This window comes from Thunnus thynnus, chromosome 1 (genome assembly GCF_963924715.1).
Source record: "Thunnus thynnus chromosome 1, fThuThy2.1, whole genome shotgun sequence".
NCBI lineage: Eukaryota > Metazoa > Chordata > Actinopteri > Scombriformes > Scombridae > Thunnus > Thunnus thynnus.
The window spans coordinates 28656423-28674590 of NC_089517.1; the positions used below are offsets into that span (position 1 = coordinate 28656423).

The following is an 18168-nucleotide window of genomic DNA, read 5'->3' on the forward strand; positions in this document are numbered from 1 at the left end:
TAATTTAATGTAGTACCATCTGTAAAGTTACACATAAATCCATGATTATTCACTGTCAAACAAAACATTTGCAAGGCAGAGTTAAGTGCTCATCTCTTTTATTGATGGAAATCCAGTCGTTAAGGACAGCTCAGAACACCAGCTAAACTTTATATTACCCCTTTACATTTAGTTAGTTCTTATACTCTAGCATTACAATCAAAAGCATGTTAGACACATGAACACAGCAACAGTGGGTCACTGATGTAGAAAGAGACAAAGACAAAGACAAGCTGAGGGGTTCTACCCATAACCCAACGGGGCTGAGAGGGAAAGGGCTTCATCCCTACATCAGGTCCCCTGCGAAAAAACCCTAAAAGTGCTCATTTATATCAGTCGACTTTAGTGAATCATACATGATTCATAAGTAAATATGATCCAAATGCAAATAAATTTAAAGGCTTCATGACACATCTAAAAACACAAATACAGTAACTACCTTGAACAACTCTGAAGTGGACATCCAAAACTAACATTTCTCTATAGTTAGACAAAATATAAGTTGTCTTGGATGTCTCAAAACACAACTTCACCATTCACAATAGTCAAGTATAATATAGAATGTAACATTGTCTGGAGTAGTTTAGGAGTGCAACACGTACAGATACACTTAAAATACAGTGAAAGCTGGCATTAAGAGAGGACACTTCAAACAGACAGCACTACAGAAGGATCTGTTTGGGTGGAGCGGTGGAGCTGAGGCTGCACTGTGGAAGGAGCCCTTGACTGAGAATGCCACTGTTTTGTTCGTTAATTCGGCAGAGGAGTGCGATAAGTGAACTGTTTCGTTACTAAAAACTGCTCCGTCATTATCAGCCCGCTTGACCACCAACTCCACCTAAACAATAGCCAGTATGCGCATGCATACGGATCGGGATGCATTCACTCTTATACTGGTTCACTTTAAAGAATACAAGTGCTTGAGTGAATAAATACAGCAGTTTCTGGTCAGGGTGTATTAATCTGAGGCCCTGAAGACTGGTTTGATTGAGAGATTTGAGAGGAATGGACATAAAGTGGAATTGTACAGAACAAGCCTCCACTCCCACCCAAAATGGCTCTTGGGTCATGAAGGCTATACTCTATTCATTTTTGATCTTTTTTTTGTATTATTGCCTAAATCCTAAAATAGTTCAGGGGTTGACTCTGAGCCTGTGTGTTGGTTGATAAGGTCTGTGAGCAAGAGTGGAGTGTGGGGTGGAGAGCTATGAAAGATAGATGAAGGTGGAGGGAGAAAACAGAGATGCTCTGTTGGCCGTTCAGGGCACCAGAACCACACGCATGGTGTTGGTGTAACCAGAGCCTGGACGCCAGCCAGTCAAGACGATGACGACATCACCTGCCTTGAAGAAGCCCCTGGCTTTGCCTGGAAATTAAACATAAATCAACAAAGCATTGTTTATTTGATGTATTAAATTCTGTCAAGCAGAGTGTCTTTGATCAAATGCTCACAGCAGTAAGTAAGTATTTTCATCCCAGGATTCCAATAAGGTTTTTTATTTTTTGACAGCGATTGTTGCTGAATATATGTGAACTTCTTTTGCAACACTTTTAAATACAAGTATTGCATAGTGGAAATGATGCAGGTGTAAAGCCTTACCCATATCCATGGCAAAGTTGACGCGCATGTCGACATCCTCAGCCCACACATCGTTGGCGGGCTTGGTGTAGAGGACGGGGAAGATGCCGCGGTACAGGTGCGCTTGGCGAGCTGTCTGGGCGTTACGGGTCACAGCGAGGATGGGGGCGCGGGGCCTGTACCTGGAGATCAGGTGGGCGGACCTGCAAATACACACAGAAAGACATGGTTGAGCATTTAAGTTACCTCATTCCGTATTTTTCTTTAAACTAATGATTAGAACAGTATGGCCAGTTCATTCTGATAATTAGAAAGAGAAATGGCAGAGTGAGGTAAATGCTAAAATATTGAGTCATGGATAGAGTTATGGAGGTACTTCAGGTATCCCCAAGCACACAAAATCTGTTTCCTCTTGGTTTGCAGAGTCAGAAAGAGGCTCAGTTACCAAGGCAATGTGTTCTATATGTTACATAAAGAGTATAGATTATTTAGATATACATTCATAAGCAGAAAATGAAGTTAAACACTATAACTCATTAACCTGAATACTTTGTCTGCACTGAGTTAATTTACATGCACAGATTCTTGGAGGAATCTATGCGGTGTGATTGCCAACTCTGAATACCCATAAACATGTTTTCAGGTATTCTGATTGATTGAGGCTCCTAAGATTTAGTAGTAATATGCTTTGTTAATGATTAATTAAAAACAATAAATCTGCTGAGTTGTCCTAGCCTGATGGGTGCAATAAAACAACAGGATAGTCTGGGAAACCAAGCACAGTCAGTAAATGCCCACACAGTCCTGAGAGGTCTAATCAGTCAAAATAAGTGACAACATTTATGGTGTATCATGGGTGTCCAAAGGCTTTAGGTCACTATCAGTGGCTAAATCCAAATGTCCACCCTCAAACACTGAAGGCTCAGGGCTGTCCCGCTGTGAAATCAAGCTTTTGTAAGGCTGCACTGCTGCAACAAGTCTATATGTACATGGCAGCAAGCACTGTGTGTACAGCCAGTGATTTACAGTAATGTTTTGATATGATTTGATATATTTGTGACTATGTGGCACTCTGTTTTATTAGATCTCATATGCAATGCAAGCTTTTCACTTCCCTGGTCAGAGAGAGCTCTGCAGCATTGTTGTTAAGCCATTAAGCCAGCAGCAGAGGTAGTCACATTGCCGGATTGACGTTTGTGTAAAAAAGGGACAGCCGGCATGGTGGGACTACACACCACAGACGCCAACGCTGTTGTGTTACACGTCATGCCTTTGATTCCGTAACGCCGGCATGCTATCTAAAATTCACACACAGGGATGGCATTATGTTGGCTTTGTTTGGTTCAGTGTAAAAAAAAAAAAAAGCAAAGCTGGGAAAATGATGGGCCTCCTTACAGCAATATTGCAGGATTTCTGTATAAGAGGGGCAACTCTTACAATCAGCTATCTCCACCCACCCTATGTAACAGTGCAATTCAGACACACGCACACACAAACACACACACACACACCACACAAAATCGAAAGGAGAAGGGATATTTAAGAGCACATTAGGAGCAGTGCTGGATGTGGCTGGCAACATCTTACCTTTGAGTCTATGAGTGTTTTTCTTCTATCCTTTTCTTTCTTACCTCCCAGTCTTGGTGAGAACAATTATGGCACTGGCGGAGCATTTGAAGGAGGACTCAACAGCTCCAACAGCTACAGCCTCTGAGGGGTCTCTGGTCAGTTGAGAGTGTCTCCTCAGCTCCTCGAACAGCTGTCTGTGGAAGGTGGCCGCCTCGGCCTCCCGTGCTATCTGAGCCCCAAACGACCATGAGGGAAGGGTGGGGGGTTACTCTCAATCACACACCACTACTACTGCACACCGAGTCATTCACACTCCTGGGAGTGCCTGGAAAACACTTAGCTAGACTCCTGGTTAAAGTCAGTTGTTGTGGTAATGTTGGGCTGATTGCTACTTTAACACTGCAGCAAATTAAGAGAGGCCCAACATCAGTCAAGGGTGATATTAAGAGAAAAACTGTTGGGTTAATGTGTTAATTTGTACCTTCTTACATTAACATTTTACTCTTTAACTTGTGATCACGTGCAAAAATCAACCAGCAGTCTACCTTGGGTGTTTGCCAGGCTCTCCTAGTTACCTGCTCAGTCAGTCCCTGTCTTGCCCTACTCTCCCTCTCTCAGACACTATGAGCACCGACACCAGTGTCCTCCTCGACCTGCGAGGATTAGATATCCTGCCTACCTTCCAGAGCCTGTGAGCACAATCATCGCAGAGGCTAAGCTCTTAAAGGAGGCCTCAACAGCGCCGATTGCAATGGCCTCAGCAGGGTCTTTGCAGTGCGGCGTGGAGCGACGCAGGTCCTCAAACACCTGCCGATGGAACATGGCTGCCTCGGCTTCACGAGCAATCTGGCACAGGTGAGGGCAAGATGCATCAAGCAAAGGCATTCCCACACCAGGCAAACGCAGATGTAAAATGAGGGAAATGACAGGAAAAGAGGAAAAGGGAAAGGAATACAGGAAACACAAAAGGGACAATGTTAGAGACACAAGTAGAGTGGAAGGTAATAGTGAACAGAAGGGACAGATGTAAAGAACAGGAGAGATAGTGAATAGAAGAGTTTAGGTATGCAGTTAGTGGGGGAAAACATGAAAACATCAAAGTTAAAACATATCAAAGAGTCAAAATTTTGCCAAAACCACTTACATGATGTATTACATGTAAAATAGTACAACAGAGCTCATGCTAATCTGTAGTTAAGGCAACTGTACTACTGAAACTATCTTTTAAAAAGGACTATTCAACCTTAAAAACTATTGTAAAACTTAGGGCAACTGGGAGTTGAAAAGGGGAGCTAGGAATTAAAAATGCCACACACTGCACACAAAGATGAAAAGAAGCATATATTCAGGAAGAATGAACAAGACAATTATTATAAAGATTGAAGTAAATGAGAAAAAGAAAATGTCAGTTGGAAGAAGTTGTTTAGAAGCAGTGTTAATCCGTGGATATTTTTCCACTGGTATACTAGTTTTCACAATAAAAGTATGGTTTTAGGTGAAAACAAGCCATGTTTACGTCAGACTGTGAGGCACCCCATGCAACTTAAACATAAGGGCAATAAGCTCAGTGGCAGGAACTACAAGAATGCTGAGTCACTCCTGCATCTGCATAGCAGTGCAAAGAAAAAAACAACAAGTGGAGCCGAGAACAGTGGAGGTTAGCCAAGAAGGGCCTGAACAATGAAAGACAGGCAAGACAGCATTAGCGGGATTATCCATCTATGAAATTCATACTAATTGTGATTTTGATCAAAACATTCACCAAGTGTGAATTATTAACAACCTTCAAAAAGGTGGTTTACTTGTGTCTGTCCCTGACTAGCAAACCCCCCCCGTAACAAATGTAGGCATTAAGGATGCAAATTTTAAGCAATTTCCTTGTCAGCCACATTAATGATCAATAATTGATTAATCATTTAAAAGCTTACAAAATCTGAAAGTGTACAGTACCAGTCAAAGAGAATGAGAAGGTGTGACTGGTATTGTACATTTGTATCATTCAGGGTTAGACATGCACTGTAAATTTCTGTTGATAAAATTGGGCGGGTTAGTTTGGGGATACTAGAGCAAGAAACTGTGAAGAGCAGCCACGACGGTGGATTGGATAAATGCAGAAGTGCAGCAGCAGACATTTACTTCAGTGTGGTTGGACGCAAATGTACCAACATGTTATGAAGGTAATCATCACCTTTTACTGTGTCATTCTTATTGTATGACAGTTATCCCAACTGTGTAGAAAATTTGCATTAGTCTAGTAACTGAAAACACCCTCACAGCAACTTTGCACATTATCAATATTTTTAGCCTTGATTGAGCAAATGTTTACTGATTTATTTATTGATTGTTTATTGACATAATTAATAGGAAGTTAAAGTCTATCAGAGCTTCCAGTTGGCCTGACACTCCTTCTGACACCACCTTTAGTAGCTGAAGTTTGGCCAAGTGGAAAAAAGATGCTGCGCCAATGGGCAACTGACTGAGAAGTGATAGATGTGTTCAGGTGAACACAAAAATCAGAAAACACAAAAGCTTAATCTCCCAGCAGCTGCTAATGATATTTTTTTCTGTGACTAAACATTTTTTAAAGTTAAAATTGACAAATCATGCAAGATCATCTCATGAACATAATTTCTCCAATCAGTCTTACTTTTCAATTATAGTGATTTGTTCTTTGCTTATAGATAATTTCCATGCTTATTATGGTTATATTTAATATACATTAACTCACCATGTGCTGTGTGCGTACTGCCTCCAGAGGGTACTCTCCCTTGGCAGTCTCTCCACTCAGCATGATGCAGTCAGCTCCGTCCAACACAGCGTTGGCTACGTCACTTCCCTCAGCGCGGGTGGGCCTGGGCTTCTTGATCATGCTCTCCAACATCTGCGTGGCGGTCAGAAGGTAACATCAACAAATCTCAACATAAGATGTTTCAGGGCAAGTTAATTGGAGTGTCACATTCACACAGCAGCACATATATACACATAAAATCTTCCCAGTACAGCCAGTCATCTGCCAGTCTTTGTTAACGTAAGCTCCTGGGAGAAATATAGCCCAAGAAATACAGTATGACCTTCGATGTTATCTGACCTGAGTGGCACATGTGATCGGCTTGCCAGCTCTGTTGCAGCGACCAATCATCATTTTCTGGGCTAGGAAGACCTTTTCTGTGGGGATCTCAATACCCAGGTCACCACGGGCAACCATGATACCATCGCTGGCCTCCATGATCTCATCAAACCTGGAAAACAGACAGAAAAATAACCATTTACATCACAAAGTACAACTATCAGATATCATAGGATGTTAGGAGATTTTTTGATAGGATTTGTTCTTGGGCATTTTTACAAGATATACTGCATGGCAAAAGCTGAACCCCACATAAAGAGAAGAGAAGGGGAGCACTTGATCCACACACTCACCTGCGCACACCCTCGTGGTTCTCGAGCTTGCTGATGATCTTGATGTCTTTGCCTTTATCTCCCAGCACTGCTCTGACAGCGTGTACATCTGCCGCTTTGCGGATGAAGGAGGCAAAGACCATGTCGACTCCATGCTCCACGCCAAACGTCAGGTCTTTGATGTCCTTGTCTGAAACAGCGGGCAGGTCTACAGCAGCACCGGGGAGGTTCACTCCCTTCTTACTTCCCAGGGTGCCACCGTTCTCAATCTCGCACATGAGGAAATCAGAGCCTTGAGAGGCAAGAAAATATTAAAGAGCTTAAGTTTTTCATTGGGTATAATTACATGACAGTTTTCCAAACTTTCTAAATCGATCACAACAGACACACTACACAAATTATGAATGAATGAAAATAATAGACATACTACAAAATCATCATTTAACCTAGGGTGATTCAGCCACTCTTCCACTCACCAATCTCCTTGACCTGCAGGGATATGAGTCCATCGTCAATGTAGATCTTGCTGCCAATTTCCACTACTTTGGTGATGTTCTTGTAGTCGAGCCAGAGGACCTCTTCACTACACTTTTCCTGGTAACTATCATCCAAGGTAATCTTGATCATGCTGCCCTTCTTCAGCTCCACCTCAGCTGTGCCGCTCTGTCAAATTATCAGTTTTACTTTGTGTTAGGGTTATATTCATGCAACATTTCTAACAAAAATCAATAAGAAATAACAAAAGAATACGGTTATGGTGCAAGCGTAGGAAACAGGTGGTATTGAACTCACTCCCTGGATGAGGCCAGTCCTGATCTCTGGGCCCTTGGTGTCCAGAGCAATACCGATGGGCCTGTACTGGATACTGCCAGGCTCGAAGCTCTCACATGCCTCGCGCACATTTTTGATGGTCTCTGCGTGGTACTACAGAAAAGAAGAGGATCACATCACATTTAAACTATCTTCAGAGTAAAAGGACTAAGCAAGATATACAGAAGAAGCAGCTGCTCAAAGACACAGACATGTTGATCAAATCTGTTACCCCTAACCAGCCTTTTTATCTGATCCTCTGCTGTTAGTGCACACATTGAAATGAAAAAAAAAAAGAAACCCCAATTTGGTATTGTCACAGGTATATGAGTTACTGTAAGATCTAGGTTTTATCTAGGGCAATTAAAAGATAAGGTGTATCCGACAACTCATACAGTCATTGATATGAACCATAAGGTCAGCACCACTACGGGCAAATAGAGTTCATTTTACCACCCTGACTGACATGTTAAGAGTCACAGAGAAATCTGGATTGATCAAGCAAAGTAACTGTGAGCCTTTAAGTTTAAAATACAGTAATTAAGTTTCATTAAATCAGATCCAAGACTTAACTTTCTCTAAAAGTTACAGATATCTATACAACTGTTGGGACTAGTAAACTGAATCAGACAGTGTCATATAGTATGACACATAGAGTAGTCATCAAAATATGTGTCCTTGACCACAGGTCATATATTACTCTTATGATACATCAAACACCACCAATAAAGATCAGGGTATTTTGCTTCAAGTTTCCTGTATGAGTAAGTGCAGTGTTTCACAGTAGGAAATCCCTCAGTAAAGTTGGTGGTGAACAATAGACACACACTGAACAATCTGAATCCTAGCTCAGGGGAAAAAGTAGACTTCCGTAAAATCATTAGTTCATGTGGTCTGGTGTGTTTATGCCACCAAAAAGGTGTGGCATCCTAAAATTCTATTTGAAAGGATGACAGAAACCGTACACTTTTGCCATTGAAATTTTGCTGCCAGACAATTTATTACAGTGAAATATTAACATCTGGAGAATTTACCAACCAACGCGCCTAACAAGGCTTGCTAAGGTAGTCCAACTATAAAATGCTGTGGAGAAATGCTAGAAGAGCGTTGCATTCAGTACTGTCATGTTACCAATTTGGCCATCTTTACCCAGGTTGATAAACATGTAGCACAGTGTTCATGGCTTTGGAGACAGCCGTCTGCTGCACGTGGCTTATGCTGCCCCCCTGGGGAAGGGTTTTAGGTAATAACTTAAGTGGCAGGTAATCACATTGGCTGCCTTTCATAATGACAACATGTTGAGCTATACTACACTCACTGCACTATGACAAAGAAAACCTGAACAGTGTCACCATCTGCAGAAAAGAGTACCTAATTCAATTATGCAAAGTGCCAAACCAGTAGCTTGAAGAGTCATGATGTGAAGCCAGAAATACATATGGATGACATCTTGGCTGGTGTTATTCTCTAGTATGTTTCAGCATTTCAGTAGGAGAGGGAGGCAAAGTAGACAGTGTTGTGTTTTATGACCAATGCTGCTCAGTGAATTTAGAGCAGGTGACTGAGTTTATGGGTATGGGTTCAAGTCCATAATTTTCAATTACATTAAATGTAAAGTGAACGCACAGTTGAATGTTCAGTTACATGGATTTAGTTCTCACTTCTTTCAAGATTTTTCCCACTGGTTTAAGAAATGTAAGTTGCAAAATAACGAACGTTTCACTTCCCACTTTGGTTAAAAGTGGATCGACCTTGGCGTTGGTTTGTGTACACACCCACTTACAGAATCTAGGCATGCTGCCTGCTGAGTAGATAAAGCAAGGGCAGGAAGCTACAGATGACGTATTTATAGTACACCAAGCCAACAGAGCTCAGGTGTCTTTTGTTGTCCCTGAATCTCAGCCTGGACCAACCTTTGATCCTGCTAAAACAACAAGACCTATACAAACCACAGACACTTTACACTGAAGAGAAAGAAAGAATCCATCCCAAGACCTCAAACAGAATTTATCATTTCTATATCCTTGACAAGTAAAATACTAAAAGCAGCGCATGGTTAAGCATGCCATTTATAGTTCATGCCTGTGAGTGCAGTGAAATTACATTTTATGGTAAGAAAAGAATAAAAAAAAAAAATCTGTGATCATTTTGCAGAATCTCAGTCTAAAAGGTCCTCTTGTACAAAAATGTCAAAATGTCAAATGACATCTGATAAAAGTGACACACTGTAGAAAAGTTCAAATGGATTCTGGATAATTCTGTTGATACATTTGATGACCCTCTGGACATGAGTCTCTAACTTGGTCAGTCCTCCCTGAAAAGTGAACACAAACACTTTGCAGAGTGGGACACAGCTCTTAAGACTTAATCAGGCTGCATCACATTGACTTGAGCTTGATTAGCTATCCCAAACTCTAATCTTAAGTAAGTTAGCACTACTGTTTTTCCCCATTCAAGCTGGCTGGCTCAGTGTTGCTTAAAGCCAAGCTGATAACAGTTCGTCATGAATTACGTGCTTGTTAACTGTGAGCATTGCTGACCATCTTCTTTCACCATTGTTACTTTATGCATAAAGTCACCAAAACTGTCTGAAAAGCTAGAAAAAGCAAGATAGGAAAAAGCAAAGATTGCCAAAAAGATCAACATACCATTCAATACCATTCTGTGATAAAGCACAGAACCATGTTTAATGTAAATTATCAGCACAATTTGAACGTGACTTAACAGTTTGGCTAGCTATACCTGCCAAGTTCATTTACACACTAGAAAAGGTTGTGCAAAGACCTACCTCATGTGAGCCATGGGAGAAGTTCAAGCGAGCAATGTTCATTCCAGACTTGATCATCTCCTTCAGCATATCCACAGAACGAGAGGCAGGCCCTGGAAGCAGTTATTGAAAGGAAAGGATTAAAAAAGGCTTTTAAAACTTTTTAAATGTTGATGTTATTTATTTGTCCCTGCACAGTTAAATGTGTATTATTTGAAATAAAAAATGTGGCTCCCCAAATTAATAAAACAGGAGCAATATGTTTAATTTTCTGTGTAAGTCTTTATTTAGTTGCATGGAGAGTCCAGTTCTACTTATTTTAAGTTTAAAAAGACACTACTTTCATGTGAATAAAGAGACAGTACATATTTAGGGAGCTGTATTCATATGTTCAGTACAGTGTGAAAGAAGAGGCAGGTTACTGTCAAAATGCCAATGTCCAAGTAGCCTGCCTTGTTCCCAAAGATGGATGAATAACTGTTATAAATAAATGTGATCTAAAAATGGAACAAATATCCCAAATATCTCTAGCAACCACATTTCTCAGCTATTAGGCTGACAAGTTAGATGTTATCACAACCAAGAGTAATAAACTAAACCAAATCTATCAAAATGAGGCCGAGGCTCTACAACATGAATCTTCCTTTGAATGCATTAGGTGTTAAACCCATAAAATGCCATAACACATATCATGAAAGGCGATCTGGTTATGTTTGTGTTTCATTTCATTTAGTTATTTACTAATCAACATTTCTGTAAATGTGCCAAATGTGCCAGCTGGTCAATTGGCAAGATGTTGATGAAACTAGTGAGTATTTGTTTGAGTCTCTCTATCTGCAGGTGTGCAGAATGACAGTGTTCACCAACCAATAGTGCAGATGATGCCAGTGTTGCGGGCAGTGGTTGGTTCGGAGTCGATGTCCAGCAGGCACATGTGTTCCAAGAAAGTGTCAGCCATGGCAGCGTTGAGCTGCTGTGTCTGGATGAAGGCGGAGCCCATGTCTAGAGACTTTGGCTGAGGCATGGCGATCACTGGTGTAACTGGAGAGCTCCTACAGGAAAAAGTGGGGAAAAAAAGGTAAACTATAAGGACAAAAACTACACGGAAAGCAACCAACAACTCTCTTTAACCTCTGTAGCATTTTGAAGTAGCAAACTTTTCCACAAACTATATCTGTGAAGAACATTTGCCTGGTAGCTGGAGATAATTCTGCACTGTGTGTGTATTTATGTAAAACTCATAGAGCTAACAGAGGTACATCACACTGGCCAGCGATTAATGACACTCAAGTATTCGCCAAGTGTCCGTAGCAACATACTGTGCATAATCCTGCTATGTAACTGACCTTGCAGTAGTGAAGTCAAGGAGAAGCAGAATCTCCCAGTGTGAATTACTTATCTAATTAATTAAGTTGATTGCTGGTGTTGTAACGTGTAGTAAAACAAGGAGCAATGGTTGCTGTTTTAACTCCACATATCTACTTGTGACTACCTTCAGCCACCAAGCCTGAAAAAAAGAACAATAAGGTTTATGAAATCTCACTACTGCAATTCTATGTAAATAACATTTGCACAAGACTATATTTTCTTGTGTTACTATTTGACTTTTAGGTAGTTTTGCAAAATCTACAATTTATACAGTGAAGAAATGTATGCCAATGATAACTGAGAAAAAAAAAAAAAAAAAAACTCTCCTGCTGCCTTGTGTAGCTGCCAACTGATCAGTGTTTGATAACAGATGAATGTTGATCTGACATACTAAGAAACATGCCACAGCTAGTACCATTGCACATCACTGCCTCCATACTATTTATTGAGAGGAGAATAGTAAAGCTTATTGGGCTGCTGTTGTATTGTACATTCTGTTCTCCCCCACCCACTTCCCCATGAGTTATATAGCAATAACCCATCACGACACTCATCTGCAGGTCAGGAATTGCCAAGCTTTCATAACGACACTTTCATCACTTCTCTCTAGCAAGCAATGCACAAACGTACTGTAAAAATGTCCCTTGCAAATGCTGTAGCCCAAAACAGATAATACATCAAATCCTGTGCACTGGTAAATTGCTCAATACAGTCTTTTTTGTCTTTCGGGCTATCCATGACAGAATAATGAGAGGCACTGTATAAACTCTTTATAGCATGATATTAAGGCATGTTTCAACAAACCGTTGCTGCACTGTAGGTGTATTACAGCAGAATGTAGCATTGCTACTCTACAATGACAAAGAATGCTGCCTCTGCTATGGCTCTGGTTGCTGTGGTTACATAACTACCCACGTCAGACAGCACAGCAGACTGAGGCAGAAACGTTTGATTCAACAGCCAATCTGGTGACATGATAGAAACTAGAAATGAGTGTGATTCACTGGCACACTGAGTCTGAGCCTCATGAGATGGAAAAAAATTGTCATAACGTTCATGTTTTCCAAAAAAGAAAAAGAAAAAAGAAAAAAAATTGTAATTTTTTTGCCGTTGCTTTAAAAATTCGCTTAAACAATTATTTCCATTATCAAACTTGTTTCTGATTAATTTTCTGTAACTCAACTAAATGATTGATCAACTAATCGTTGGAGCTTGAGAGGAACCTAATAAACATATACAGTATATAATGTATGACAATGGGGTCTCACAGCTAACACTAATTTTAAAAAACCTTAAAAATTATACCTGCAAAGTAAGTTTTGGCTGTGCATGAACAACTATTTCAACAAACAAGGAGCTCACTTCTCTTTGTCAGTCTATCCGGCCTCAGTCCAAACCACCCAGTGGAGAGATTAGGTTCCTCTATTTAAATTATATATTGATGTGCTCATCAACAGAGAACACTCTCACTGGTTTCTTCTTTGGTAGAATAACAGGTTTACAAATTGATATCTCTTTAAGGCAACATTCTCTCATCATTTTCTGATCCCTTCTGAAGGAAAATCTGTTCTTAATACCCGACAATGACTAGACAGTCCTACTGAAAACAAGGGACAAGATGTGCATCTAGACCCAGACTAGGACATCTACAACATTCATGTGAACATTTAATCCAAGTTTCTATAGTAAAGAATATAAGAAAATTGAGCCAGAATAAACAAACCTGAAAGAGAAAAGGCAAAATACACCAGAATGTGAAAGTACCAAGAATGGTTCTGGTTTAGTTTTACAATGTGGCTACCCAGTCCTAGGTTACAGGCTGCAGTGGCTGTTGGTGTACTCACGAGGGAGAGTAGCAAGACAGACAGAGAATAGACATTTTTAATGGCTGCAACTGTGGGTGGCACAACTGCAACTGAAGGTACATTCAGAGTAGGTCTCGCAGGGGAAAATCTGTTGCATTCAACCGTTGCATTTGTAGTCAGACATCCCCTTACTCATCACATCCTAATTACAAATGCATCATGTTGGGGGATTCCAGGCAGTGCCAGAACACCAATAGGCTCTCTCGACAGGAGCTGCTGACTGATTATGTAACACTTTAGTCAGTGGGGCAGTCCAGTGCCAGACCAGTGCTGTACGTGAGCAGAGTCACATCCCAGTGCTGCATCACACAGCCATGAAAAAGCTAGAGGCAGACATCTGAGTGGCTGAACCACATGGAGAGACTGCAGAGGGGACGAGGGAGAAAACAGTCTGAAATACCGGCAGTTAGTTCAAGGAGTGGACTATTCCAAGATTTAAAAGAAACACCTGATGATGATAATCCATTCATTGATATTATTATTTTATACATTAAAATAACAAATATTTGCTGGTTAAAGCTCCTATGTGGACACATGATGTTATCCTTCAGTTGCATATATGTTCTAACTTGTGAAGGCCATTTGTCATTTGCTTTTATATTTGCACAGACTAAACAATTTCACTGAAAAAAAAATGTAATTACTTAACTCTATATAATAACTAGCTGAATTGATTAGACATGCTCTTGACAGCCATTTAATTAGATATCTTTCTTTTTACTGGTCTGCTAATAGAGTATGACCAATAAAGATGCACAGCTTCACAGTTATAAAGACATTGCAACATTGACAGTTGCAATTGCAAAACTTAAAGGGGATACATCTGTCTTCCAGTGAAAACAGAGGAGCTTTCAGACAACTTCCATATAAAAGGTGTTGTGATTCTCCACCAAATATGTGTATTAACAATCAAATTGCATGTCTATATGAACAGTAATAGCAATTAGTAGTGGTTGAAATTGATAACTTACTTGCTATGGTACTAAAGTATGTACGCTAGTCGGCTTTGCTACAAAATCGTGCAGCTTTGACATGTAAGAAAACATAGCTATTTTTAGTAAACGCCCCCCCCACCCCATATAATTTACCCACATTTCCAGCAAGGCTTACTAAGTGATTACTAAGTGTCATGCATTGTTTTATGTTTAGCCTGTTTCCCCTTGGTACCTTTTTCAGGATTTGGATGAGCATTCACCAGAACGTCACTGAATATCTTTGTATTAGTCATGAGGTAGGGATCAATTTTCATTAGCAAACAAGCCATAGCTTGTATCTTTATCACTTTAATGAAATGTCATCCTCCGGCAAGACAATCTTAAATACTGCCTGTATCCACAAGCCATGTGTTATTTTTGAAGCTATCAGAGGGAATGGTATGGTCCTGGTATAGGCCTAACTCTTGAAAATCTGATAGCGACTAGTGCAGAGGTGTCTTGGTCTGTCTGATTCAGCTTGTCAACCCCTAGTTGTTACGGACGAACACAGAGGAGTGGCTAACTGACAGCTATGGATAGCACGTCTGACCCCAGCACAGCCAGTGAGCAGCCGCCACAGGCCAACAGCAGCAACAGTAACCCTGACACAGATGCGAGGCTAACTTTAGAGCTGGCTGCTAATAATCCCTTCCAATCCCTTCCCAACACACTCACCTTTGTGGCATAATATACTCTTAGTCACTATTACTCCCTGTCTTCCTAAACAAGTCCCTAATCACTTATCTATAAGATATCCCTGTGTAATTGTTAGCAGCCATAGCAGCATTGCAGTCAGGGTGACATGACATTTAGTACCATCTACTATGGATGTGACGTAACACTGGACTAATCCAAGTTGGCTCACAGTGACAGTAGATGGTTTCTATCACTCACACACACTCAGCCACGGCACCGTTTGCACGTTGCACTACATACCCCCAGTAGATCTTCCTGTTCCTCCTGGGGACAAACAGGCACGTCGCTGCCACTGACCTCCACAAGAGCCCCAGTGTGTTGGAGCCTCCAATGCCAGTAAGCAAACTACTCCTTGCAACAGCAGTGCAAGCAGAACTGACTGCTGCAGGACGCGTGCATACGAACAACACTTTCAGGAGCTCAAGAGTAAATCCCTTCAATGAGGATGAAGGGCATAGAGAGTGCCTGTTGTGACCAGGCAATCTCCATGACCTGATACAATGGGCGTACATGAGACTTCCACCAAGATACACCAGAGTAGAGTCACACCAATGTTACTGCGCACCTAGGTCATACAACACCCCAGGCCTAAAAACAGTCTTGGCTAATAATAACACATAGCATGCAAGTCTGTTTAGAAATCTAATACTGTGCGATGGTATTTACACTACGCAGGCCTGTGAACTACACCTGTAAACTCCAATACAAACATTAGATGGGGTACAAGATGGGTTTAAGTTCATGAAGGGTACAGAATGCTGTGTATATTCAATGCGTTTCAAATAAATGTGCTAAACCATTTGGCAAAACCTTTAGCCCAAGCATCTTACACCAAGCTAAGTGCATACAGTTGTGTCAGTGCAACTCAGCTAGTCTGCAGTGGCAAAGACACACCTATAATTGGTTGTGTTCCAAACCATGGCTTTCCATAGTATTAGTCAGCAAGTATGCAGCAACAGTAAGGTGGGGAGGGACTGCATGAGAGCAGTGCCAGCTGTAAAATGCCTTGTCTACAGCATTCACCGCTAACTCTGCTGTAGCTGATCTACCTAACCACAACAGCAGGTCAAGGACATTGCCACCCAAAAACAGAAAAGGGCTGTTCTGCCACCCATTAACAGCTATGACTGGTGGACTCCACAGTTTATTATTTCACAGGACAAATCATCCTCGAAAATGGCTAGTTTCTTGCCAAAGTACTTCTTTGAATAAACAGACATCAACAGTCAAGCTAAAATTACAGCAGTAAGTAGGCCTATGCTTTTGTTTGGTTTACCAGATGTTTATATCTGTGGTTGAAGACACATCACAGTCTGGATTTATAGATTAAGTATACAGACTCATTTGAGCAATGAATAACATGAAAGATTATTATTTTTTACTTCAATTTAAACATATATTAAATATGAGACTTGAGAACACATTTGTGCACCATAGAGTGTTCATTCAGAGTAGTCAAACCTCAACCAACAGCCTAGCTGTAAGTAATAGGAAGACACTGAGCACATCTGGGTGTTGAGCTAAAAACTTACAGAGCTCCTTCTTATTTGACAGAATGACTCGACTGGTCCTCTGGGATAAAGACTCCATTTTGTCAACAGGGCCTTCAGCCAGGAAGGGCACAGCAATGACAGTGTCTCCAAAATTTTGTTGTATGCAAAACAGTTATTTCTCACCAAAAACATAACAAAGTGTACTATATGCAGGCTATGTTACAGGCTGCTAACTGCAATGACTTCTATGATCTACACATCACAGTAAATGTATTTGATAAAGGATGTGACGTTACAATTTAAAATTAACCTTTGGAAACAGCCTTGTCATGGTCGTGTGGGAACAGGCTGACAAATAGCTCGCAGTTATCACACACCAAGAACTGCACTGTCTATGAGCTTTCAGATAAGGAGCTAAAAAGCCACATACATCCTACACAGGCAGGATGACTACTGCTTTGCTGCGCATGTATCCTGTGTCAACTAGGCCCATACTTTTTTGGCACCACTGCAGCAACACGATGCAGTGAAGCTGCTAAGGCTGATGTCCACATTTCAAACTAGACTTATCATACGTGTGTTATTTCATAAGACATAACTAACCAAATTAGGGTTGATTTAAAGAGTATGGGCGGGTGATTTACAAGAAAGATGGATGAATGAATGCATAAACATGATTCATTCATCTACCGGCATCTTCAAGAATACGACGATAACATAATACTATTAATAATTCAAGGAGGTTTTAAAGCTCCGGTGAATTTATGACTGCAAACTAAATTAAAATACAGTCGATACGCCGCAGACGATGCGCTAGAGGTCACGTTCTCATCACTGCGTCACATTTTCCTCAAGCAGAGACTTCACGATGATGACCAATGGGAGGCCGAGGAGTCGCAGCGGCCACACCCACCACAGGAGGCAACAGGAAGCGACTGCTTAACGTACATCACACTGAATTTTAACATTTTTTTTGCAGTAAATACGTTTTAGAATAAAACGAGGCTACAGCGTGTTAGCAGTTAACAACAGAAATAGCTGTTCCTGGACAGGTTACTTCTGTTAATCCATCAATTTACTTTCATTTTCAGACGACCACGTTGTACAAATCTTACAGATGCCAGCAACGCCGCACTTTAAAAGATGGCTTAGAAGTTAAAACACACACGTCCAAGTGTATTAGCATTTTAAAACACGGTTTTGATACAAAGTTTAGATTATAATGAGCCTCCTGTGAACTCATATATTACCTGGACTTACCAGCTCACAAGATACTAAGAAATAAGTCAGAAGGGTTAGAAGGTAGTTATGGTGACAGCATAAGTGTCTCACAAGCTAAAATATATCACTTCTTGTTATCTACTGACGACCACGCTGCTCCCCTGCTCCCTGTATACTCACCTTACCTCGTTGGACAACTGCTTCAAATGATGGAAGTGTCGCTACACTGACTCGAGCTCAAGGTGATCTCTCCCTAGTCCCTCACTCTACGGAACTACTTTGTAGGGATGCTGAGACATATCCATCCGAGAGGATACAGATACATGGAAATGAATACTCCGTGTTCATGAATTTTATATCAACTGCACTCGTTACAGACTACTCAGTA

At 40.9% G+C, this 18168-nt stretch overlaps 1 protein-coding gene across 4 annotated transcripts; it reads right to left on the reverse strand.

Annotated features, from left to right (window-relative positions):
• Positions 1-81: 81 nt before the first annotated feature.
• On the reverse strand, positions 82-18118 carry pkma (pyruvate kinase M1/2a). 4 transcript variants are annotated; one of them, XM_067594558.1, is made up of 11 exons: positions 17961-18118; positions 11031-11215; positions 10185-10276; positions 7379-7510; positions 7063-7249; positions 6608-6878; positions 6276-6426; positions 5916-6068; positions 3867-4033; positions 1640-1821; positions 82-1405 (listed from the first exon to the last, which is right to left on the reverse strand). In XM_067594558.1, the coding sequence occupies exons 2-11, from the start codon at positions 11185-11187 to the stop codon at positions 1299-1301; spliced, it is 1599 nt and encodes a 532-aa protein (XP_067450659.1). In that variant the 5' UTR covers positions 11188-11215; positions 17961-18118; the 3' UTR covers positions 82-1298. The 4 variants fall into 4 exon arrangements, with proteins under 4 accessions (XP_067450659.1, XP_067450668.1, XP_067450651.1 ...); XM_067594567.1 differs by having other exon boundaries at positions 17966-18097; XM_067594550.1 differs by lacking the exons at positions 3867-4033; positions 17961-18118 and adding exons at positions 3250-3416; positions 15307-15509.
• Between the last annotated feature and the right edge of the window lie 50 nt (positions 18119-18168).